At 43.2% G+C, this 24,628-nt stretch overlaps 1 protein-coding gene across 1 annotated transcript in view; it reads right to left on the bottom strand.

Annotated features, from left to right (window-relative positions):
• CNTNAP2 (contactin associated protein 2) overlaps positions 1–24,628 on the bottom strand; it is a gene marked incomplete at both ends in the record, with an annotated part of 2,035,904 nt that overhangs the window by 104,823 nt on the left and 1,906,453 nt on the right. The window contains one exon of the mRNA XM_082846865.1: positions 21,943–22,036. Coding sequence (XP_082702991.1) covers positions 21,943–22,036 — 94 coding nt within the window. The remainder of the gene's footprint in view (positions 1–21,942; positions 22,037–24,628) is intronic.

Genomic DNA, 24,628 nt, shown 5'->3' with positions numbered 1-24,628 from the left:
GTGCGTTGAGATGGTGGTGAAGAGTTATAACGAACTAGACCAGTTAATTCAAGTTCAGTTAGTGGATTTTTGTCACTTTTTCTTAAATATTTTTGTCAGTCATAGTGGCCATACAACTCTGCTCCACCAAAAAATCTCTACTCACACCAGAATTTGGGGGAAATTTTATGAAAATAAAAAAAGAAAGTTTGCCAGTGTAGACGTCTCAGGCAATTATAGCCATCTGCCACTTGTTAGCCCAGAGCGTTCCATCTGTTATATGCTTCACATCAACCAGAGAGGGGGCCCAGTGTGGTGTAGACACACACCGAGAATAGATGCTGGGGTTCTGGGAGAAGGATGGGAAAGCAGCTAGATGGTCTTCTCTGGTCCACTCATGAAGTGTTTGGTCTGTAGGTGGTGGCCAGGGTGCCCTGCAGCATCCTCTGCTTCACCAGCTGGTCCACCCTCAGATGAGGTCGAATCTGCCCACTCAAGAGTCTCAAAAGGCAGAGCAAGAGCTGACTAACATGATCTTATAACCACTGTCTTTTCCCTTCTCCAGGCTGAAGGCACCAAACTTCCCTTTTCTTTTTGGAACCAGTTCTTTGTCCCCTAAGCTGCGCTTAATGGCGACTCACTGTCACTATAGCATCAAAGGTATCACTGCACACATGTTAAATCAGAGGCACATGTTTGTTTGTTTTTTTTTGCGGTACGCGGGCCTCTCACTGTTGTGGCCTCTCCTGTTGCGGAGCACAGGCTCCGGACGCGCAGGCTCAGCGGCCATGGCTCACGGGGCCAGCCGCTCTGCGGCACGTGGGACCTTCCCGGACCGGGGCACGAACCCGCGTCCCCTGAGTCGGCAGGCAGACTCTCAACCACTGCGCCACCAGGGAAGCCCAGAGGCACATGTTTTCATCAGTTAAAACCCAGCAGCTTTAACCTATTTTGAACTTCAAATGAAACGTAGAACTTGTAGAAATTTGGACTTTCTACGCTGTGACTATAAGTAATCTGAAGACCTAAACCGGTTTGAAAACAAAACTCTAGCAGTTTGTTTTCCTGATCCGCAGCCTTCAGTAAATTTCATTTGACCCTAATAGCCCAACTGGGTATGCTTGCCTTCGTCCTCCCGGGCAAGAGGAGAGAAAAATCTTCCTTTTCAACTCTCTTACTTATAGAATTTTGTAAACTTCCTTTTCTGAAAACCTGTCCTTTGCAAGAAAATGACTTTGCTCCTGGGTTTTCCTGGTCCGAACCGCTGCCGACCTTGGACATGTTTATTTATTTATTTATTTCTTCTAGGACTAAAACATGAAATGTTAATGTTACTGCTGTTGGAGTTTTCTTTGCCATCCAGGTGCCACTCCTGGTGTGGTGAGATCAACAGAGGGAAATAAAATTCAGCGCTGCTTCTCCTGAGATGTCAAAGGCTGTTTTTTTTTTTTTTTTTAATGTGTGTGTGTGTGTGTTCTTCTCCTGATCTTTAGAATTTCCTACCTCAACTCAAAGTTACTTACCTACTTCTTTAATTACTGTTAACTGCCCTTTCTAATTCAGCCTGTGGTGAATTAAGTATGGCCTCTCAATACCAGGCCACGGCTCCCTGTACCTTGAGGAGATCTCTAAATACTGGATGGTCTCATATCCCCGTCTCCACAGGACTCAGCACCACCAGGATACTTACATCCCAGGATCTGCATTCATATAAATGTACAGTCTGACTTGTGCTTGTCAATTTCATGAAAAGAAGCTAAAAAAGACACCGAGGAAACACCAAAGCCATTTCAAGTAATAATTCTCCTTTGTGCAACCACGAAAGTAGTATCCTCATGGGTATAAACCCCAAAAGGCTGATAGAAAAGCTTCTCTGAACTGCAATGATTGATGGTCCTCAGAGATGGGAAAGCACTGCAAGCTGACATGTTTATCACTTGCATTTGGAGGCAGGATAGCGCTGGGGAAGGGCTCTGCAGAGAAGTGAGCCTGAATGCCAGTTTGAATGATGGGTCTGACATACGAAACTGGAATGGGCCCCCATTACAGTGGGAAACGAACCCCTGCTTTAATGAATCCACAGCAGTAATTTAGTGGATAGATTCCATCTGCATGGAACACGGGACGTGGCAGGGTTGTCTATTGCTCACACCTGTGGAATGCAGGCTCTAAAACCTGATCGCTGTCATTCTTGAATAACAGCATAGAACATGAGTAAGAATTCCCATCCTTGCAAAATGGGTTTAGCTTTCATATTCCTGTCCTTCACAGCGGGAATCAAAATACAGGGAGCTTTGAAAATAGCAAAAATGTCTTGTGGATTTATTTCCTTTCCTTGGAAGCATTACAAAGAAATATTTAAGGGTTAGAATTTGCACAGGAATAGAGCAGTTAATCAGCTTGATTTTCTGTGTCTCTCTTTTCTACTGTGTGACAAAGAGGGCTGGGCTCTGATTTCTAAATGTGAAGATGAAAACTTATGTACAATGCTTTTTTAAAAACAAGAAACCCTTTTATTTCAGCTAAAAATTGTTATTTGCTCTTTCCTCTACTTTTTATTTCAAGCTTCAATTTCATTTTCTATCCCCTTAAATACCAAGACCAGATATATACCAGATATATAAAAATGTTACATTATGCAATTACATTGCTATTTTTAAAAATCTAGGATGCTGTGAATACTTAAACGTGTTTTTTATTGATAGAGAAAGGAAATCCATTTATATCCTGCATATAACACTGAAAATAGATTCTAATTATAACATACATTACAAATTTTCATTAATGCCACCTGAATTTTTATCATTATTAAAGGAATTCTCTTCAAAAAACAAGGAGGTTTGTCATTAAAGACAGAAATGTCTTTGACAAAAATAACGTGTGCTTTGCAGTGTTTATGAGAAAGTGGGTTCATCCGCAGACGTTTCTGCTGCTGATGCCACGCGTGTGTGCAGGGAGGCGGGGGTCTGCTCCTCTACTGCCTCCTCCGAAAGTATCTGTCTGCAGGGCGCCTTGTCCCATAAAGAAGCTCGTCTTGGTGAAGAGGACAAGCGAGGTGTCCAGCCAGCCCCCATCAAGCAGACCCGGCCTGTAGAAGCCGTCCTACGAGGTGCCACGTGGCAGAGAGCAGAATGTCTGGCTATTCTGGTGCTAAACGGGTTTGCTGAGAGCGTTTCTGTTCTCTTGACTAATCCATGGTGTGTGTGTGTGTGTGTGTGTGTGTGTGTGTGTGTGTGTGTGTGTGTGTGTGTGTGTGTGTGTGTTTAACTCATCCTTTTGCTTCCAAGAATGACTGGAAGCGAGGGGAATCTAGCATGCATCAGAGTTTTATGAGCTGGGTGAATGAGGGTGGGTGAAAATAACCATAAATTGGTATGTATTGGCTGTACCCACGTAGAGGACAGCTTCAAGTCTTTGTTATTTCACCCCGGGGTAGGAATCTGTATAAACACCCTCACAGTCCATCCCTCTCTCTACCCCCATCACCCTTGGCAACCGCAAGTCTGATCTCAACTATTACATGTACAAGGGATAAACAACAAGGTCCTACTCTGTAGCACAGGGAACTGTAGCCAATCTGCTGGGATAAATCATAATGGAAAAGAATATATAAAAAAAGAATGTCTATATGTGTATAACTGAGGCACTTTGCTGTACAGCAGAGACTGGCACATTATAAATCAACTATACTTCAAGTAAAAAAAAAAGAAAACACAAACCCTCGCAAGGACTGTACCTGGTACATGTCATAGTGACATGTAGTCTTTTCATTCAGGTCACCTTGCATGTAGAGAGCAGAGTAGCTCTGCTCCTGAAAGCACAAGTCTGGGCCAGCATCCACCCGCTTCTCCCCACTCTTTAGCCTCCTCAGCCTTTTCCCAGGAAAGATTAGTTGTGTCTCCTCCACATCCCATGATGGCTATTTAAGTGCAGCTCTGGAGGGCACAGTGACCTTCTAGGAACTTGGGGACAGCTGAGTTTTTTGGAAGTACTGAGCTGATAGGGTCCTATTAGGGCACCTGGTATGGAAAATGCTGCAGCTTTGAGGGATGTAGACAATCAAAGGGAGAAAGGCACAGGAGAGAGATCCCCTCACTCTCCGTTCAGCTCTCCTTTCAATATATACGGTAGGGCTTTTTTCCTTCTTTTATTGCAGAAGAAGGTATTTTAATCTGCTCTTATCAAAAAGTCAAAATAAAATGAACAGGAAGTTTAAAAACAGGTCCCTATGCCAACTGCAAGCATATAGTGGTTGTACAAGTAATATCTGCTAAATTTAATTGAATTGTGGCTTAATGAGTCATTTCTCTGAACCTCAAAAGTGTTCAATTTTTGTGGAAAGGTTTTGCAGATACCTCAGACGAACAGGCTCCGATTGACTTTTTGGGAAATGTAGCACAGAAACGACTGCAACAATTTTCAAAAATAGATAAGGACTATTAAGAAACACATAACCAGAACAGAGCCACAGAATATGCAAGACCAATTTAATTATTAGTGTGAAATCTCCCTCTTAATTTAATTTAATAGAATTACATTATCTTAAAGAGGATATATGTATATTTGTTAAAAACAGTCGCTTTAGGATTAAGATGATTATAAACGTGAGTCAGGCAAAGGAGGCCCCACACAGCACACGGCGTGAAATGGAATCACTTAATTGGTGGCATCCAGCTTGCCACTGATGGTAACCAGGCAGAGCTGTGAAGCTCGTATAATTATGAGCAAAGCTGAACAGCTGTTTTTCTTTATTGATTTCTACCTTTTTCCTATAATGACTATTCAAATTTAGCTTCTTGATTTTTTTCCCTCAGCAAAATAAGGCTGCAATATCATCCCGCAATAAAAAGGAATGAGCTATCAAGACACGAAAAGACATGGAGAATCTTTAAATGTCTACTGCTAAGTAAAAGAAGTCCATCTGAAAAGGTTAGGATTCCAATTACATGACATTCTGGAAAAGGCAAAACTATGGAGACAGTAAAAAGATCAGTGGCTGCTGGGGGTAGGGGGTGAGGAGGAAAGTATAGATGGAACACAAGGGATTTTTAGACTAAACTATCCTAATGATACTGCAATGGTGGAGACTAGTCATTCACTACACACTTATCAAAATCTGTAGACTGTACAACACAAAAAGTGAAGCCTAACGTAAACTATGGACTTCAGTTAATAATACTGTATCAACATTTTGTCATCATTATAAGAAACCTGCTAGGCTGTGGCAAGTATATAACACCAACGATAATTACGGTGTAGCAAGACGTTAATAACGGGGGAAACTATGTACGCATGTGGGGAAGGGTGAGCAGGTATATGGGACTTTCTGTTCTTTCCCTTTAATTTTTATGTAAACCTAAAATTGCTTTAAATAATAAAGTCAATTAATTACATTTTTTAAAAAGTCAGGAAAATCAAACTTTCAAACTATTAAGCCACACGATACTAAGTCATTTGCAAGACTAGGTCACTTTGTTTTAAATTAATAACATGACTCCATTTGTACCTGATATTGCCATTAATTTGATATTAATTAATTAAAATTAAATAACCTTACTATTAAAAGAAGCACTAAACGTGTTTACTTGTTTTAGGCTTTGATTCCTATAACTCGTAGTAAGAAAAATCAATAAAAACTTAATGTTTTAGAATATGCTTAATAATTAGTCCCACAAAAATTAATTTATGCATATGGTCTGTGTTGAGCCTGTTCTTATTGACTGAATTTTCTTTCCTCTCTGCCTTCTATTGCACCTCCCATATTAACTAGAAGTTTGAAGTCAGGCCTGTCTGTGTGTGGGTCTCTATATCAGGGTTCCAGACAGCCTGGAGACCTCTGCTGGCTGCAAATGATGAGGACACTAGATCAGCCCTGGGAGATGGAGGGGAAGAGGAAGGAGAGAGGAGAGCAGAAAGTTATCAGGGATTGACACGATCCTCTATTTGAACTGTCAAATAAATACATTATGTCTATCTCCCAGGGCCTTTCTCATTCATAAAACAAGCACAGACAGTAAACAGACAAGCCAGCACAGAAAGACTCACCCTGAAGTCCCGGCCCCACCACTTACTTGCTATATGACCTGGCACATGTCACTTAAATGCTCCGTGCCTCTCTCCTCACCTATCAAGTGGGGGTTTGAGTAGGAACCCATCTGCAAGGTGAATTAGTAAGCTCAGCAGACACTGCTCCTCACTGTATCTGTCTAGGAAGGACAATCTGTTAAATAAAGTTGACGCTAGTGACAAAGAAAAATGGAAGAGTGCCTTCTTCCTGATCCAGGACTTTGCTTTATCCTCTGAGCTCATACTTCAAATGCTAATTCCTCCTGGACATTTAAGATGGAATTAAAGCTTGAGAATAAATTTACCTGGGAGAAGTAGTGTGCATTACAAATTAAAAATCATTGAAAGTTTCTTTGAGAAGATTAGCTTCCTTATATAAGTAAACTTTGTTTTTAATAGCTACATTTAAAAGCAGAAAAAAACTTAGACCATAGTCTATCTGTCTTACTTCCAGAGCATGGAGGTGTCACAATTAAAATGCAGCCACGCTTGCTGGCAGCAAACATAATGGTCACATGAAATATCTGTTGTGAACATTTAATGCTCTTTTAAACAGCAGGGTTATTCACATCCTTCCAATTTTTAAGAGATGAATAACTCTTCCAAGCAAATATTTGTATTTCTATGGCTTCTCTGTGCTTTCTTCAACGACGATAGAAAAGTCTGCAGGGAGGTCAGCCTTCCCAAACGTGGCCATAAGGCTGCTGGGGGATTCTCTAAAGCACAAACGTATTTGACTAAATCTGCTTCTTCTGTCCACCCTTCATTCTGTTTTTCTATTTTGTCCTTCAGTGTATTCAAACGAAGGATAGCCTGATTTCTTTCCATCCCAATGTGCTACTCTTCAAGGTCTCCAGCGTTTAAATTCTAGCTCATTAATAAGATTATGCAAGGGATCTTCATAGCTCAGACTCCTTTCCCCAGAATACACCATGTTCTCCTTCCCTGGGTCGTAAGATAAAGCACTGCTCAGTGGCAGTTAATCTTTGTGCTGCATGAAGCATCGTGAGATGTCACAGACCAGGAGGAAAAGATCCAGTTCTACCAGGTAACCTCAGCTGGACCTGTTACTCTGTTCCATTGAGCAGTGATGACTCTCATCTTAACCTCCGTGGGTATCATATGTGATAATAGTTATGATGGGCTTTTAAAACTGCAAAGTGCACTACAAATATAATGTGTCATCACAGTTATGTGATGGGGGTTAAATATAATACGGTTGATTCTTAATATTCGCAGTGTTTATGTTTTCTACAGTAAAGTGCAAACACCCAATTAGCAAATACCGAACCGTTGCTCTCAGGGGAAATACAGGGCAAGGTTCCTGCGAGCCTCTGGTCACAGCATTTCATCAACCAATCAATACCTAACCTTGTTTCATGTGTGTTTCTGTTTAAAGACACCTTATTTAACATACGTTGTTGATTCACTAACATTAAACTCACGGCCAAAAGCACTGTAACTCATGCTTGAATGAGGCTTATTTAATCCACATATTTTGTCTGTGAAGCACAAAGCCTTCTTGCACTTGAGAACAACAGACAGCACTTCAGTACTTCATTTGGGGACATTCTGAACAGGGAAATCCCTAATAAAAAGCCCCCAAATGCAAAAGGATGTGGCACTAAATAGACCACGAAAATGACACTTGTTCACAGTGTGAGAGCTGAAACGAGAAGGCAGCGTTGCCTTGTCCCCCTCAGCTGGAATGTGGGCGTTGGTGACAAATTTTTTGCTGCTCTGCACATCTCTGCAAATGACCACAAAAGCACCACTAGTAGATCTTAACAAGTAGGTGAATTTGCAAATATGAAATCTATGAATAATGACTGACCACGTGAATATAAGAAGTTAAATTTTCTGTGTCTTCTGGAATACTTCTGAATATTATAATAGAAGAATTTTGGCTTTCAGAGTGTTTGCTTATTCAGAAATAATTGGGTATGCAAATATACACTGTATGTCAAAAACAGGTGAGCTGAAGATTTGGACAAAAATAGATTCTCTGCTTTTGACAATCTGGTTTAACCAAATACTAAAAATGTCATAAAAACAGAACTTATGTTCTCTCACTGAATTTCAATAATAAATGCCTTTTTTGGTTTGTTTTTGTTAATGAAAAATAATTTAATTTTGTAAAAGAAAGGTGGAGATGTGATGGTACCAATTTGTCTTCAATTGAACATTTCCCAAAGTTTTCAGTGCTCATTTAATTCCTTGTTTTTATGAGTGACTTGGTATTGAGGTCAGACTTCCCTTTATTTTTTATTAATTAAAAGTCAAAGACTAGATGTAGTAACACTGCCTAAGATGTACTGAGCACTTACTATGTAGCAAGCACTGCGGTAAGTGCTTTACATTCATCATACCATTTTTAATCTTCATAGCAAAGCATGTGACATCAGTACTGCTATTACCCACAGTTTATAATTAAGAAAACCGAAGCTCAGATATGCAGGGAACCTGCTGTAGCTCCTTTAGCAGATGGGACAGCTGATCCCAGGTGTCTGACGCCAGAGCCTACGTTCCTAGCCTTTACTCTTCGAAATCTCCACTTCCAGCCTAAACTTTATTAAAAGATTTGCTTTTGCAGCTGTTTTATCTGGATGTTGAGAGTGTGTCTTTTGATTATGCTGCTGTCATTATCAATTGTATTTGTTAAAGACACATTTGGGTGACAAGGGAAGATGATCATGCCGCCGAGAGTGTGTTATTTTGGAAAGGATATTGAACGAGCCTGCCATGTGAGATCTCGGCCCAGTCATTTAATCTCTGTGAGCATCGTTTTCCTCAGCTGTGATATGATGAGGTTTAAATACATTATATCCTAGACACTTCTATGATTCTATGAAGGTAATGATGATGAAAAAAAAACCCAATGGATTTCTAAGAATGAAAGTTATTAATGCAATTAAAAAAGAATGCCAAGCTAACTCACGGGACAAATTCCATCTAAACAGAAGGCCTCCCTCAGCCTTGAGAAGATTTTGGACATTAAGACTATGTTAAATGTTCTTTAGGACGTGAAAAATTAGATATAATTGCATCTCTTCAGTTTTAATATTATTTCTCGCCTACCACTTAAATAAGCTTTCTCATCAGTATTTTACTGCTTCTTTAATCATTATGATAAAAGCCGAAGGCAACTGAGAAGAAATTTCAATTAACTATTTGCCATTTGTTCATTCATCAATTTTGCCGCATTCAACGCAGGAGGCAGAGGGGAATCACAGGGCGACGACCTGCTCTCAGGGATTCTCTCTAAAGGAGCAGCCGACAGTTCAATCCACCACATTTTCCTCTGTCTCCATTTAAAGAAATGCATTCTGTTAATCACTCCCTTCAATCACACCTCTAAAAGAACTACAGGATTCTAAGCTGTAGATAAATATTTAATTCCCGTGCATTTCCCAATCTCTGCTGGTGAAGGCAGGAAAGTCGGGCATGAACAGGAGATGATGGTGTGATCACTGCACGTCCCTCCTCCTTGCCCATCAACCTTCTGCAGCGTCTCGGGCACCAGCTCCCCGTGGACACTTACTAAACACCACGCCATGAATGAACAAATCCAGAGAACAGTGTGGATTAGATCCTCTTTTACCTCGATCACTTCTTTAAAATGGAAACTGGTATTGAGGTAACTGTTGAATACCTTGTACATTTTGCCCAGTTTTCCTCAAAGGAAACATTTTGCAAAACTATTGTAGAATGTCACAATCAGGATACTGAGATGGAGACAATTCACTGATGGTACTCAGACTTTGTACGTGTGTGTGTGTGTGTATGTGTGCATTTAATTCTATATAAGTGGATCACCTGTGCAGGCTGTCTATTCACCACCACAGTCGGATATTGAACAAATCCAACTGTAAGAATCCCTCGTGTTGCCCTTTTATATCCACAGCCCCTCTGGCCTCTCTTTACCCCTTCCTTGCACCTGTCGCCAACTGCCGGCAACCGCCAATCTGTCCTCTATTTCTAAAATTCTGTCACTTCAAAAATGTCATGTAAATGGAATCGTTAGGTGTGCAACCTTTCGGGATTGGATTTTCCCTCAGAATAACTCCCTGGAGATTTATCCAAGTGGTTTTGTGTATCAATAGTTTTCTCCTTTCTTTACTGAGCAGTATTCCATGAATGGAGATACTGCTTGTATTATTTTCCAGTGGAGCTGTATTCTTCTCTCTTCTGCCTTTCTGAGTAATGACCGGGTCCAAGTCAACCCAAGACACCATCTGCCTGCAGGAGGAGTGCAGGCAGAGGTGGGAGGAGGGAGGGTTACTACAGGTAATGTTCAGTTTCTGACATGTGTCATGGGACCATGCATCCACGGAATACTCTGCAACGGGTCCAGAACAGAAGTCTTACTTTTTATCCCCTGGTTCCCAAACCACTTCTCTCCCAATGTCATTCTCAGTAAATAGTACCACCATGTACCCAGTTACCCAGGCCAAAATCTTGGGGAGCCGTCTTTTATCTTTTTTTCACCTACCACCCAATCTACCACCAAATACTGTGGGCTCTTCCTTCAATATATTCCTTTTCCAAATGCTTCTCCACTGCTGCCACGGTAACTGTTTTGGCGCAAGACAAACTGTTTTGGGCCGTCTCTCACCGGGGCTCTACATCTGGAACTTTGCTGCTCTCCTCCTGCCCTTTCCCATCCACCCCTGCGCTAGTTAGCACAGCACCCAGCAGCTGGAATGATGCTCCTAACAGCTCAGTCGGATCCAAGCCACCTGCTTCTTCCCACCTCACCTCCACAATGGTCTTCAAGCTGCTGTCTGGCTGCTGGCTAAGGCTCTAGCTTCGTCTTTCTGTCCTGTCATCATCGTGGTCCAGCTACCCCAGCTTTCTTGCTATTCCTTGAACAAGCTGAGCACATGCCTCCACCTCAGCCTCCCAGCCTGGGCATCGCCCTCCACGCTTCCTGGGACACTTCCCCTCCCGCTGTGCACACGCTGCTGCCCTCACTTCATTTAGGCCTCTGCTTAAACGCCACCTCCTCCTACCTTCTCCGAGAGGACTTCCCCGAATCCTCCTTTATTTTTCTTCACGGCATTTACCGCTAGCTAACATCATATTACACCATTATTTTCTCAGCCTTTGTTCATGCCCACTGGGACACATGCTTCATAAAGGCAAGGGCTTTTTCTGTTTTATTCATTGTTTCATCGCTATCGCTTGGCATATGTAAGGGTTCAATATACTTTTGAGTGAATTTCCCCAAATTCCTTTACCCATAGCTTTTTTTTTTTTTTTTTTTTTTTTTGCGGTACGCGGGCCTCTCACTGTCGTGGCCTCTCCCGTTGCGGAGCACAGGCTCCGGACGCGCAGGCTCAGCGGCCATGGCTCATGGGCCCAGCCGCTCCGCGGCACGTGGGATCTTCCCGGACCGGGGCACGAACCCGTGTCCCCTGCATCGGCAGGCGGACTCTCAACCACTGCGCCACCAGGGAAGCCCTACTCATAGCTTTTAAGCCATGAAGGACTAAGCAAAGCAGGTCACAGTGTTCTCCTGTGACACAGAGACAGTACCTACCCTTCCAGCCAACATGGGGAAGACACGAAGCTATTTCTTAGTCGCAGGAGAATTTGGTGACAGGGAGCATGGTGGATTGCATCCATGCCCCCTCCCCCAGCCCTCTCTCCCTCCCCGTCACTTGCTGTTTCTCCGACTGAAGAAGCAAGAGTTTATTTCTCTTCTTGACTCTGGATTTGGTCAAATGGCTTAATTCGGACAATGGCATGCTAGTGGGAGTGGCAAGACCAAAAGCTTGAAAAGTGCTCACCCGACTGGGCTGCTGTCTGTGTCTCTGCCACTGGCTTGAGATGAATACGCCCGTGTAACCCTACAGCCCCGGGAGGAAGACGACAGGTGTGTCACAGAGCCCTCAACTCTTAACTGCCCTGCAGGTCAGTGAGGAGGAGCGACTGTTGGAACTGTTCGTCATCTGGCACTACCTGGTAGAATAGGTAAAAGCAAGGCTTTATTTTTAAGCCCAAGAAGACTATGAGAAAAGAGACTCAGAGGGAGAGAGAAGAGCTGAGCTTTGCCCGGAGAGCAGGCAGTGCTTACAGAGGGTGAGGAGAGGCCTGAGGCTGAGAGCTCCTGCCCAGCTTCCCCACGCGGGGCTCTGGGAGGAGCCTGCCACGCAGGGGGCTCTGCACCAACCTGGGGCCTCGTCAAGAGAGGGGAGAAGAGTGAGCAGATGTGTCTCTGGCTCTCCAGCCCTTCCCTTGTGAGGAGTAAACCCTGAGAGGAAGCCCATGACTCCACCACGGGGCTGCTGTGGGGAGGCTGCCATGGGGAGCGGGGAGGACATGACAGAGACTCAGGGCTCTGTCCCCTCCAGTGAGGGACAGAAGCAGCAAAGGGAGTGATAGCAGACGCTCTCTGGGAGCATTGCCTCAGTCAAGGAGGGACTCGAAGTTCATCAACCTCAGATCTTAGCATCCAAGGCCAGACAAGCACCCAGGGGCCAGGTGGACACAGGACACTGGGCTGGAGGCCAGCAGACGGCAGATCTTGCGAACTCAAGGAAGGACCAGCAATGATCTGGGTCCCTCCCTGTGATGATGCTAAAAAGAACATTTAAGCTACAGCATCTCGCTGCCCACCCCCTTCTATGTTCCACACACCTACACACACGTGCACAGAAGGAAGCAGGGGACAGGGGGCCACTGGAGAGACTGAGCATCCTCCTTCCGGAGGGACAGAGCACGGCAGGAGGCACTGTTGAAACGGCAAGTCAGACTCAGCTGTCAGCCAGACTGGACACCGTGTACCTGCCCTTGCTACCCTAGAAGGAACGTCAGCTCACCACAGACAAATGAAGACACTGCATTTTCTCTGCACGTCCAAGTTGTTTCATGCATGACAACGTGCAACTCTGTTATAACCATAGCAACCTCCAATTTGGTCTCCCTGCAGCCTCTCACTCACTTCCTGTTACGTATTTTCCACTCTGCAGATGGTGTTATCTTTCTAAAATGTCGATCTGATCAGGTTATTCTCCTGATTAAAAAAAAGGTCCTTCCGTGACCCCCTTTGGCCCCCAAGACAACATTAAAACCTTAGCATGACTTGGGATGGAATCCAGTAATATGGCGACGTCTCTGCCTTCACCTCGGATTCTAAAGACGGCTGACAGCCATCCCCTGAGCTCTGCACTTTCTTCTGGCCTGTGGAGCGTGCAGGGTAGGGATGCAGGACGAGCCAGAACTGCCGGGAGTTATTGCTCCTGGCAGCAGCCCTGAGCCAGACCAGGTGCGGATGAGGGGCGAGGCCTGGCTTCCGCCTGTTCTGCGCTGTCTCCCGCAGTCCCGCACGGTTCTGAGCTCTGCTTGCCTGCAACGTGAGGGGCCCGATAATGGTCCGTTCCTTTCCCTGTTCCATTTCTCCACTGCCCTACTAGTATTTCCTGGGGTCCTTTCTCAAATAAGCTGGTATTCACGTCCTCATCCCCTTGCCACTACTCCACCAAGGGGCTTCTCTCCTGGAACAGGGCTGGACCTCTGACCTCAAGAGCTCCTCCTGGGAGAACCCAAAACATGATAGGTGACTGTACAATTCATCAACACACTGGGCCACATTTTTAGAGTGAATGTGGGCATTGCTAACGATACACACTTGTCCTGGCATGAGGCAACTGGGCAAAGCAGGACATTTGGTCCCTCCTTATAAAGCCTGTTTTGATATGAACCCAGCTTACGGCTGCTGCATTTTGATCACCTGCTGCTTCTTACCCTAATTTCAACCCTTCTGAATGAAACTGGCTGTGGTTCCTGAAATTTCCCTCACAGCACATTGTGTTTTCAAAGCTGGTCATAATACCGCCCAGCCCACGTGCTCCTTTGCAGTGTGAGCTCGTCACTGAGCCATCAAGAGGCAGAGTCAGCTTCCCCTTTCCTGGAATCTGGGCTGCAGCCCAGATCTGGCCAGTAGCAGCTACTAAAGAGATTGTGTGTGAGCTCTGAGGCTGGGTCTTAGAGACCTCCAGCTTGCACCTTTGCTTCTTCAATGCTCCTTCAAAGAGACCAGCTACCATGAAAGGAGGGAGCCCAGGCAGCCATGAGGTAGAGCCCAGGGCGGGGGCAGGGTGGTGGGGTGGGAGCGGGTGTAGGCGGTTGGCTTGGAGGGGAGAACTGGGGTCCCCCCCACCGGCTGACAGCCCCAGTGAAACTCCTGGGACGCCACGTGACTGAGGCCACTGTGGACCATCCAGTCATTCTTAGGCCCCAGCTGAGACCACATGAAACAGAAGAGCCATCCAGCCAGGCCACAGGATTGTGTGAAGTAATAAAGTATTGTTGAAGCCGCAGAGTGTTCAGTGGGTTGCTGAACAAAACAGAGAACTGAAAAATCCCTCCTCTCCCTGCCCTCTGCTCCTCCCCGTACCTTTGCCCGGATAACTGTAACTTAGCACTCCGATCTCAGTTTCTATGTCGCTTTCCCTGGTGTGCCTTCCCTCATTTCCCAGACGGGGTTAAGTGCCCTTCCTTCTTGCTCCCAAAGAACCCAGTATTTCCACCTTCCATTTATCCTGCCACCCGTCCTTCCCCTGCGAATTGCCTTTTCATCCTCTGCTGCTCTCTTCCAGTTAGAACCTAAGCCCCTTTAGGAAACTGTGCCTGTCCTGGACACCACTGGTGTTCCAATGACATTTCCAATGCCTGACAAATGATGACTACATACTTGTTCAGTTATGACTTAATAAAAATAACTAATGTTTATTACACACATACTATGGGGCAGACCCCATGCTACCTGTTAAACATGTGTTATTTTGTTGAATCCTGTAAAGCAGGGACCTTTCCTATTCCTGTTTTATACACGAGGAAACAGAATGCACAAGATGTTAAGTAACTTGCCAAAGTCATACTGTTTGTAAGTGACAGAGTAAGAATGCAAACCCACGTGTGTGACCACAAAGGCTGTTCTTAACTGCAATACTTATGTATCAGTCAGGATGGGCTAGGTTGTGACACAGTAACAAATAGCCCTATAGTCTTGGTAGCTTAAGAAAGCAAAGGGTTTTTTCTTTCTGATGCTATAGATTCGTCATAAGTTGACAGGGTTCTCTGTACACTGTGGTCACCGAGGGATCCAGTTTGATGGAGTAACCACTGTCTTGAGGTTTGTCGATCACCCTATCAAAGGGACAGAAGGACCCCGGAGGGTCTTGCATCAGCAGTTAAATGTTCTAGCCCAGAAACTGCACATGTCTTTTCTACGCATCACTTTTTTGGCTGGAAATACTCAGTGAGCAGTGTAGTGTCTACCAGAGTATATCACCTCACCCATGAATGAACATAGTGGTATGTCACCTCCTGCTGTGTGAGGAGACTTTGCCAAAGTTCTGGAAAGTTTTGGAAAACCCTAGAATAAGGATTTCTTAACAACAGATCGTAAGATTCACACTTTAGATTATAATGGAAATCACACAGTGGCTCCCAAAAGGTCTATCTCCTATCACAGTTGCTTTGATAGTCATAGTTTGGAAAAAAGCTCTGGGACCAATATGACTTACAAACTATATTAAATTCAGACGAATCCGCATTCACCTCTAATTCTACCACCCCAGACGCTGCCACTGACAAATAGCTCTGGTCAGTAAGGCAATGATTACTCTGCATGAGTTAGTATTCAACTTCTTCCCAAGTACAGCTTCTCAAACTCATACAGAGGAATTAATACCTTTTTCCTATAGAAAAGTTATTAATTAATACCTTTACTTAATAGGTAATTAATTAAGGTATTTCCTACAGGTCTACTTTATTATGATTTTCTATTACTATGCTGCACGGCCAAAACACAAATAGTTATTTTGAAAAAAACAAAAAGAGAGCTCAGATTTTACTTTCTAAAAAGAAAAGTAAAATGAGGCCTGCCATCCTGAAAACAGAGGCTATCTGTTTAATAACACAGAACGTACAGTGACACGACGAGCAGCAGATATTGACATGCTTCTAAATTCTTGTCTATAATACACCCATAATGGTGCATGACATCAAGAACCCTAAATATAATTCTCCTTTTAGTTCTCACACGGAACAGGAGAACCTTCTCAGCTTTAATATTGCATCTTCCACCTTTTAAAAAAAATTTATTTAAAACATATATCCTGATATAAAGTTATCAGTCTTAATTCTAGTTATTATCCTAAAATGTTATAAGTCACAGAAATATCCAAGTTTCCTGCTAATTGCATTGTACTCCAATTTTTAACCATGCTATTTTAAGTTTTGTCCTCTATAGACAATCATTACTTTAGGCCGATGTTTTTACAAAATGAAGATTTTCAAGAAGACTCATGAAAAGAACTTTTTTAAAAAAACAAATGTAAGTTTCTGATAGCCTTTAGGTAATACCACTGAATTGGGTAACAAATGACAACACTCTAATGGAAAACCGGATTACTTCATCCAGATCAACAGGAATTAATTACATGGGACTGAATGAATGGATGAGTATGGTTTATAACTTTATGACTTTTTGGAAAATATACTAGCTTTAATTTTCACTTAAAAAACCATAATCTTACGGTTTCAAGGGTTTTTAGGCTATATGTAATCTGGTCTCACTCGATCCAGAAAACTCCTCAAAGTACAGGACAAATTTCCATTTAGCTTTTGTTAAATACTCTTAATCTTGGAAAGTCCACTACCTCAAAATAGTGGCCACTCATTTTTGAATAGCTTAGCTATTAGGAAGTTCTTTCTAATAGGAAACTGAAACTTTCCTCTCACTGGGCTACTTTGGTCCCACTGAGTAAGCCTCTACAAAGCCTCACCCTTCTTTCATGGAACAGTTGTCAAATACTGAAAACGGATTCTTTCACTTCTCTTAAATCATATCTTTCTATTGGTGTAAATAGAATCAGGTCTTTTGATTTTTCCTTTAGGGGTCCTTTATCTATCTGGTCTTCTTAAAAGATTAATATACATCTTATAATGAGGTGCCTAGATTGGCCATGACATCCCAGCTGAGGTCTGACTGTACTTCCTTGCTATGGACACAGTTCTCTTATTAAGGTAGTTCAGTACTGTATTTATTTAAAAAATCAGTCACCACATAATGTTGGCTCATATCAAACTGTCCATAAAACCAACACCCTGAGTCTTTTTCTGTGATACCAGGAGTCTTCCATCTTCTACTTACGTGCTTTTTCTTTCTTTTGGTCTAAGTGCAGGAATTAAGTTTATATCATTATATTCCACCTTATTATTTTTATCCTATCTTTCTAGCCTGTCAAGATGCTTTTGAAGTGCTTTTTATCATCCAGCTTATTAAACCATCCCTCTCAGCTTTGTGTCATTTGCAAACTTAATAAACATTCTATTCGTGTCTTTTTTTTTTGCGGTACGCGGGCCTCTCACTGTTGTGGCCTCTCCCGTTGCGGAACACAGGTTCCGGACGCGCAGGCTCAGCGGCCATGGCTTACGGGCCCAGCCGCTCTGCAGCATGTGGGATCTTCCCAGACCGGGGCACAAACCCATGTCCCCTGCATCGGCAGGCGGCCTCTCAACCACTGCGCCACCAGGGAAGCCCCTATTTGTGTCTTTATCCAAGGCATTGATAGAAATGTTGGAAAAACGTGAGTAATACAGAAGACCTGCTTCAGGCTTCCAATTGACTTAAAGATTCTCTTGAAAGATTATTAAATCTATTGCTGAAAATCAGACATATAAAGTCTATGACATCACTCAGCTAGTAAATGATGGACATAACTAGGTCTGGTGATATCTCTACTTTGTGAAGCTTTGCTCATTGCTAGGGATCCTGACTTCCTTCTTGGCTTGGAGGATTCAGAAACGTGGCAACTCATTCCAAAATTCTGATGTTGGTTGACAGTGATCACCGTTTTATTTCTAGAATATATTTCCTCTGTTCCCTTTAGAAGTCACACTTGTCGTTGACTAGGTGCCCTTCTTTCATTCTTTTTATGTGTCCTTTTTCAAGCAGTGCTCATCAAAGAGCTCCATGTGGAGTCCTATTATTTATTTAGATCCACCTCCTTTTCCTTCTTTTATGCGATCAGTTTCTGATTAGCAGCCGACTCAGCTAACCAACATCCTGGGGGCATGGATCGCTAGGGGTTGTCAAAGCCTTACTGGTTTATACTAGATATCCTTTTGAAGTTCAGTCCGTCTTTCCAGGTGGATATGTACAGAGCTGGTGAGTGCATATTGGTTGTTTCTCACTGAAGTGTATGTCAGTTTCAGAGGGAAATTTTAAAGGGTTTCTCATCAGTCCTGCTCCTACTAAATGACCAAGCTTTTAAGGAACATGGGCTGGAGGAGGTGGCCAGTAATCAGCCTCGCCAGACACCCACGTGTCTTTTGTGGTCCTCATGTGTGACTCCTTTGATTGTATTAACAGAATTTATCTTCAGAGTATCAGATCTCTTCCTTGCTTCTTCATCCTTCCGAAAGACGCGGGTGTTATCAGGAAGCAGTGCCTAGCTCTTGGTGTCACACATCTGTTTCAAATGCCACCTCTACCAATGACTAGGAGGGACATTAAGCCCGTGGTTCTCAGTTGGTGGTGAATCTGCCCTTGGGGAGAACAGTTGGCAACATCTAGAGACAGCTGTGATTGTCACAACTTGGGTTGCTACTTGTAACCAGTTGGTAGAGGGCGGGGGTGGGGCACTGCTAAACACCCTACAATGCACAAGTCAACCACCACAACAAAGGATTATGTATCTGACCCCAAACTGCAGTATTGCTGCTGTTGGGAAACCTGCTTTAAGAAAATAACCCTTCTGAGCCTTGGGTCCGTTTCCTGTACAGTGAGGGTAACAGTGGTCCAGGGCAGTGTCGTGAGAATTATAGGCAGCACTGTACTTAGAACACACACCATAACGACTGGCACAGAGCCAGCATCAAAAAACGGTAATTATTTTCTTAACTATTACCAGGCATTACATTGGTTACTCCCTAAGATGTTATTAGCTTAATACTAAAAAGGTAGTTCATTTACTCCACAAGTATTTTTTTGAGCACTTTCTATACGCTAGGCACTGACCTGGCTGACGCAAATAGATTAGTTAAAAGGAAAACAAGAAAACACACTCCAACTTCAGGAAGCTAACAGCCTGCAAGCAGGCACTGTGTTCCCATTTTGTAACTGAGAGAACCCAGGCCCTGCGAGGTTCAAGTAATGTACCCAAGGGTTCAACACTGATAAGGGGCAGAGCCTGGATTCAAACACCACCAGCTGCTACAGACTGAGGTGTCTGTAATTTGTGTCTCCCCAAATTAATATGTTGAAATCTTAACCCCCAATGTGATGACATCAGGGGATGGATCTGGGATTAGATCATGAGGGTGGAGCCCTCTCGAATGAGATTAGTGCCCCTCTAAGAAGAAACAGGAGACAGCTTGCTTCTCTCCATGTCACGTGAGGATACAATGAGAAAACGGCTGTCTGCAAACTAGGAAGTGGGCCCTCACCAGACACCCGATCTGCTGGTACCTTGATCTCGAACTTCCCAGCTTTCAGAACTGTGAGAAATAAACGTCTGTTGCTTAAGCCACCTAGTCTGAGCTGACTAAGACACCAGCTTTGCCTGATTCCAAAGCCTACATGCTTTCTACTCCATTATTATCAGACGCCTGCTTTTAGGAAAACCAGACTGCAAGGTGTGTGAGAATGGCAGATCTCACTTCTGTGCTCATTTTTATTTATTGTCTTAGCAGCATCATCCACATACCCTCTCCTTCTGCAGGATATGCTTTTTGTTCCTTTTCCCTTCTACTCTTTATTAATTTAACAAATGTTTATGGAGCACTTGCTCCTTGTTAGGATACAGCGGAGCTAAGACACACTGCCTTCGTCTGCAGAGAGCTCCGGGGCTGGTGTGGATGACAGTCCGTCTCAGCAAGTCTCGTGTGGGACCTGCAGCATCACCTTAACTTACCCTCAGGTGCATGAGGCCATGAGGCCACCTCCATGTTGGGGCTGTGGATGTCCTTACAGGTATCTGTGCTTATTCATGTACCTCATCACATGCACAGTTAGCTTATTTGCACAGCAAAATTTTCCTTTGGTGAACAGAAAACTCTGGGTGTGACATTCACACATCTGAAGTTCGTGTTATGCTTTTAGCTTGACACAGATTTCTAGCACAGTAGATACTTAGTTATCATAGAGGATTTGCCTTTACAGTGTTATTTGTTCATGATCCTGAGGGTCCACGCCTCATTGCACACTGTAATTTTGCTGAAGTACCAATTTAATCACCTGACGTGAAATGCTGGTGAACAAGAGAGTGTTACTCATAGTGAGGGAGCCTGGCAATCACCCAACATTCCTGTCAAACTAAAGAAATAAAGTCCATTGTTTCAAGTATGTTCACGGTGGATGTTACTTTAGGAATATCATAGTGCAGTGTCTTTAGGAATATCAGTGTATAGTGTAGCGTTTGTTTTGATGGAATCATTACGACCCTGAAGGAACACTCAGAATTTCCAATTATTCTTCGGTGCACTGTGGAATGCACGTGGCGGCATCTGGGCACTCAGCAACATCTCGGGTCCATGCCCTGTGGAGGCCGCAGCCTCTGTCCCACTAAAATGCTGGCGTATGTAAACAAATGATAATGGCATCACTTGACTCTCGGCTGCATTCCTTCTGGACCTCGGCCCTTAATGACAAGCTCTTTTGATCTGTTTAACCAGGGACTCTCATCAGAGAGACGCAGCTTCAAAACGCTACTCTACCACATACTAGCTGAGTAACTTTGGCATACTGACCACGCTCAGCTTTAGTTTCCTCCTCTGTAAAATGAGGGTAATAATCATAGGTCTTGCTTAATGGGATTGTTGTGACATTAAGTTGTCACATTTACACACATAAGACTTTTAGCATCTCCACTTCCACCCCACCGACTGAGCTATTGCCCCTCCTTCCCGCCTTTGTGCGGAGGATGCCGCCCTTTCCCGTGGGGCCTTACCTACAACTGTTTGTCCCCTGTCTTGCCTGGTGTCTTCCTGGTTCTAAGTCCTGGAATACTTTTTGCTCTTGGCCATTCTCTGACATGGGATGTAGGGCTTATCCCTCAACTTGTCAACCTCTGCTACCCAAATCTCCTTCTTCTGCCTTCCTCTTTCATTCCTGAGTCAACCATCACAGAGGTTACAGCACAGTAGTCAGGAACACAGACCCCGGTATCTGACTGCCCGGGTCCAAGTTTTGATTCCACCACTTAAATTGGTGGCCTTGGGTCTGTTATTTAACCTCTTGGTGCCTCCGTTTTTTTCATCTGTAAAATGGAGATGATCACATTGACTATCTCATGGAATTGCTAGGAAGAGTAAATGAGTTCATGTATCTGAAGTGCTTAAAATGGAGCTTGGCCCGTACAAAGTCCTATATAAGTGTGTATTATTGTTACTTACTATTATAGGTTAGGTCCCCTGTTCCCTTCATTATCTACCAGCTCCTCCCACCCCCATCTTTTAAAATGAGTGCTTTTAACGATTAATAACATGCTGATCACAAATTCACCTCCTCCTTGGCCAGCACATTACCCACCATCTGACTATTTCCACTTTGGGTTCACAATATACGTCCTCTTAGAAAAAAAATTCATTGGCTTTACATTAATCATTTTAAAATGCTTAGCCAATCACATCTCTATGTAATCTAGATAGCACGAATGTGTAGTAAGGAGAAGGGCCAGGGTGGCTCTTAAATGAACACATCCCAGATCAAGAAGCCAGGAGCAGACACTCGGCTTCAGATGTGTTTCAGTCTGTCACACACCACAGAACATGGGTTTCATCACCATCATTGACTTAGAGGCCTCCACCACCAATCACAATGTATTTCAAAGGCGAATTAGTAGCTTTAGAAAATTAGGTGAGCAATTTAACCCCAATTCTTACCTATAACTTTTCCTAGAAAGAGCGACTTGGGAGAATTGAACAGAGTGTCAGATGAACTTGGCAGGTGGTAACTCACGGAAGGATAATGATCCAGCTGCAGGAAGAAAAAGAGAGACACGTTTAGAAGAACGTCACCATCCTGCACCGGACTCAGATCTCCCAGGGGGGATGACGTCATTCTTTGAACCTCAGTTTCTGGATCTTATTTCGTCACTGCTGACTCTGAAATACCAGCCTGAGAAAATGGGAAGGCCATCCCCTCCTTTGCTGGGGTTATTGGACAACAAATTGAGCTTTGGTAAGTGAAGACCCTTTACGAATTGTTCTCCAGCTTACGCACATCTTCTGTGGATAATTTACCTGCTGCATTAAGATCCTTTGCTCATTTTAACAGAGTGAAACCTGCTTGATCCAGTCCCTAGTATCGACCTCTGAGATAGAAAATGCTACATCTATAGCGATGGACTTTCTTTAGGATCATCTTACTGTACTGTTTTCTTCACCGTTTGGGTCTCTCAACTTGCACACAAATATTGATCTTCAGAATACATATATGTTCAAATATGAATATGAATATATTCATATATATGGATATGTAGTTCAAATGCTGAGATTCAGGTTCATAGTTTTCTTGCTTATCAAAACGAGGGTGATTTCTCCTTCCTGCCACAGGGCAGGGACGTCAGAGCCTGGAGGGGACAAAGACACCTTTGCTCTAGCAGAGCTGTCTTTTCAGAGTGGAGCTGAGTTGGCAGCAGAGGGAGGAAAAAATGAAGCAGATGGGACTAGCTTACAGGTAATGCCTGTTGTAGCAATGCACATTTCTGATTACACTTCCCACGTAAAAGTGCAAGTGGTGGTGTCCCAGAATCACAGAGCTTCTCTTGTCCTTTGTGTCCCTAAGTGGCTTTTCTTGCCTTAGCTGAATTTTTACAACCCAAACATTCTGGTTGTGTTTCCCCAACTGTGAGCTCCTAGAACTTTCTGTGCTTCTGTGTGCCCACATGTGAAAAGCCTCTCTTGTAACCTTTCGTTTTTCTGAAATGAGTTTAATACCTGCTCAGGTGAGCATAAGGCAAGGTGTGGGTCAGAAGGAAACACTGCATCCCTATCTGGCAGGGCCTTCCCGTGGGAACTGCACCAGGAAGCTACTTGCTGAAGGCAGTAGCACAGACTCCAGAAACTAGATCCACTCCCGGGTCTTGGCTCCTGACGGGCCAAGATGGGCAAAGCTGCAGGAAGGAGACCTGCTTCCGGGAAGGAGAGGGTGGCTGGAAGTGCGCGGGGAGGGAGCTAAACTCACTTGTCAAGAGGAGAATGAGTTATTTTGAGGAACAATGGCTAATTATTAATGACCGTCTACACCGGAATTTTGAGACTGTTTACTAGAAACCTCGAGGTTATTGTTACTCAAGGTTAACAGTCAAAGAATCATCATGTCTCAGGAATTTTGGGAGTTTTGACCTGCAGAATGGGTACTGTAAGTTTTTTTGTGCGTGGGTGAGTATCTGGTAGCACTGCGATAAAAGTCCAAAACACATGATTAAAGCAATCAGCGGCGTGTTCGACTATAATTTTGAAAAGCTTTCTACAATTTCAAGTGCATCGTTAACAAAACACTTATTCTGGCCAGAGAGTCTTAAACATTTTACTACTTTATTGTATTTTCTCTGGAGCAAAGGCAACTATTTCTGCTGCTAAATATTAACTAGCTGCTTTGGCGCCATCTGGTGGCACACATGCGTAACTGCTGCGGTCCCTCCATCCACTTCTACTGCCTGTTGTCAAAAGGCTTCCGGAAAGTGCCGATATATCAATAATTAGTAAGCTACCTTACTATGCTTCAGTGATGATCTCCCGCTAAATACTTCTCATTTAATCTATTTTGTTAAATAACTTAAAAATGGATACAAAGAATATATGTTCATTATAGAGAAAATAATAGATTTGCAGACAAAAATTTAATGTTAATTTTTGTCTATTCTTTTGATTTTTTCAAAAATTGGATGGAAGCCAACTACACATATTGTTTTGCTTTTGCATTTACTTTTCATTACTTAACAATGTAATAGGAGACTCTTTCTGTGTCAATACACATACAACTAAATCATCCCTTGCAATGAATGATGGGTATTCCATTTTATGGATATATGGTACCCAATTTTTAAAAAATATCAAATTTCTCTGCTTAGACTTTTAGATTTCTTGTATCTTTGGGCCTAGGACAGTGCTGAGCACATAGCAGCTCCTCAATAAAAATGTGCTGACAACTCTTCCAGCAGCGGACACAGATGAAATCAGTGCTCAGAGGTGGCCTGATTCACCCAACAGAATCACCCTTCTTTTCCTGAACTGTTTCTAGGGACCCAGACGGGACAGAGTTGGCTTTTGGGCACATTTTATATTATCTTTACTGAGCTCACGTAAAATAACATTCCTAGTTTGTCTCCATAGGGTTACTTTCAGCTCTTCTCTTTCCTTCATATATGCAGTTGGTGACTTGAACCAAAAGCTAAAATTTATTTATTTATACTAAATTTATTTCTTTTGGTTTGAAGCATAATAACAGCCTACTCAAAAGTTTTGGAATCTTGATTTTGTCATCAGTGATTCTGCCTGGTTTTGATTTATCAATATCACAAACATGCCAAGTCTTCATTCGTTAATGAAGTCATTAATGAAAAAA

The sequence above is a fragment of the Leucopleurus acutus genome (genome assembly GCF_964270905.1).
Source record: "Leucopleurus acutus genome assembly, chromosome: 9".
NCBI lineage: Eukaryota > Metazoa > Chordata > Mammalia > Artiodactyla > Delphinidae > Leucopleurus > Leucopleurus acutus.
The sequence above is the reverse complement of the archived record's forward strand: the minus strand, read 5'-3'. Positions and strand labels throughout refer to the sequence as shown.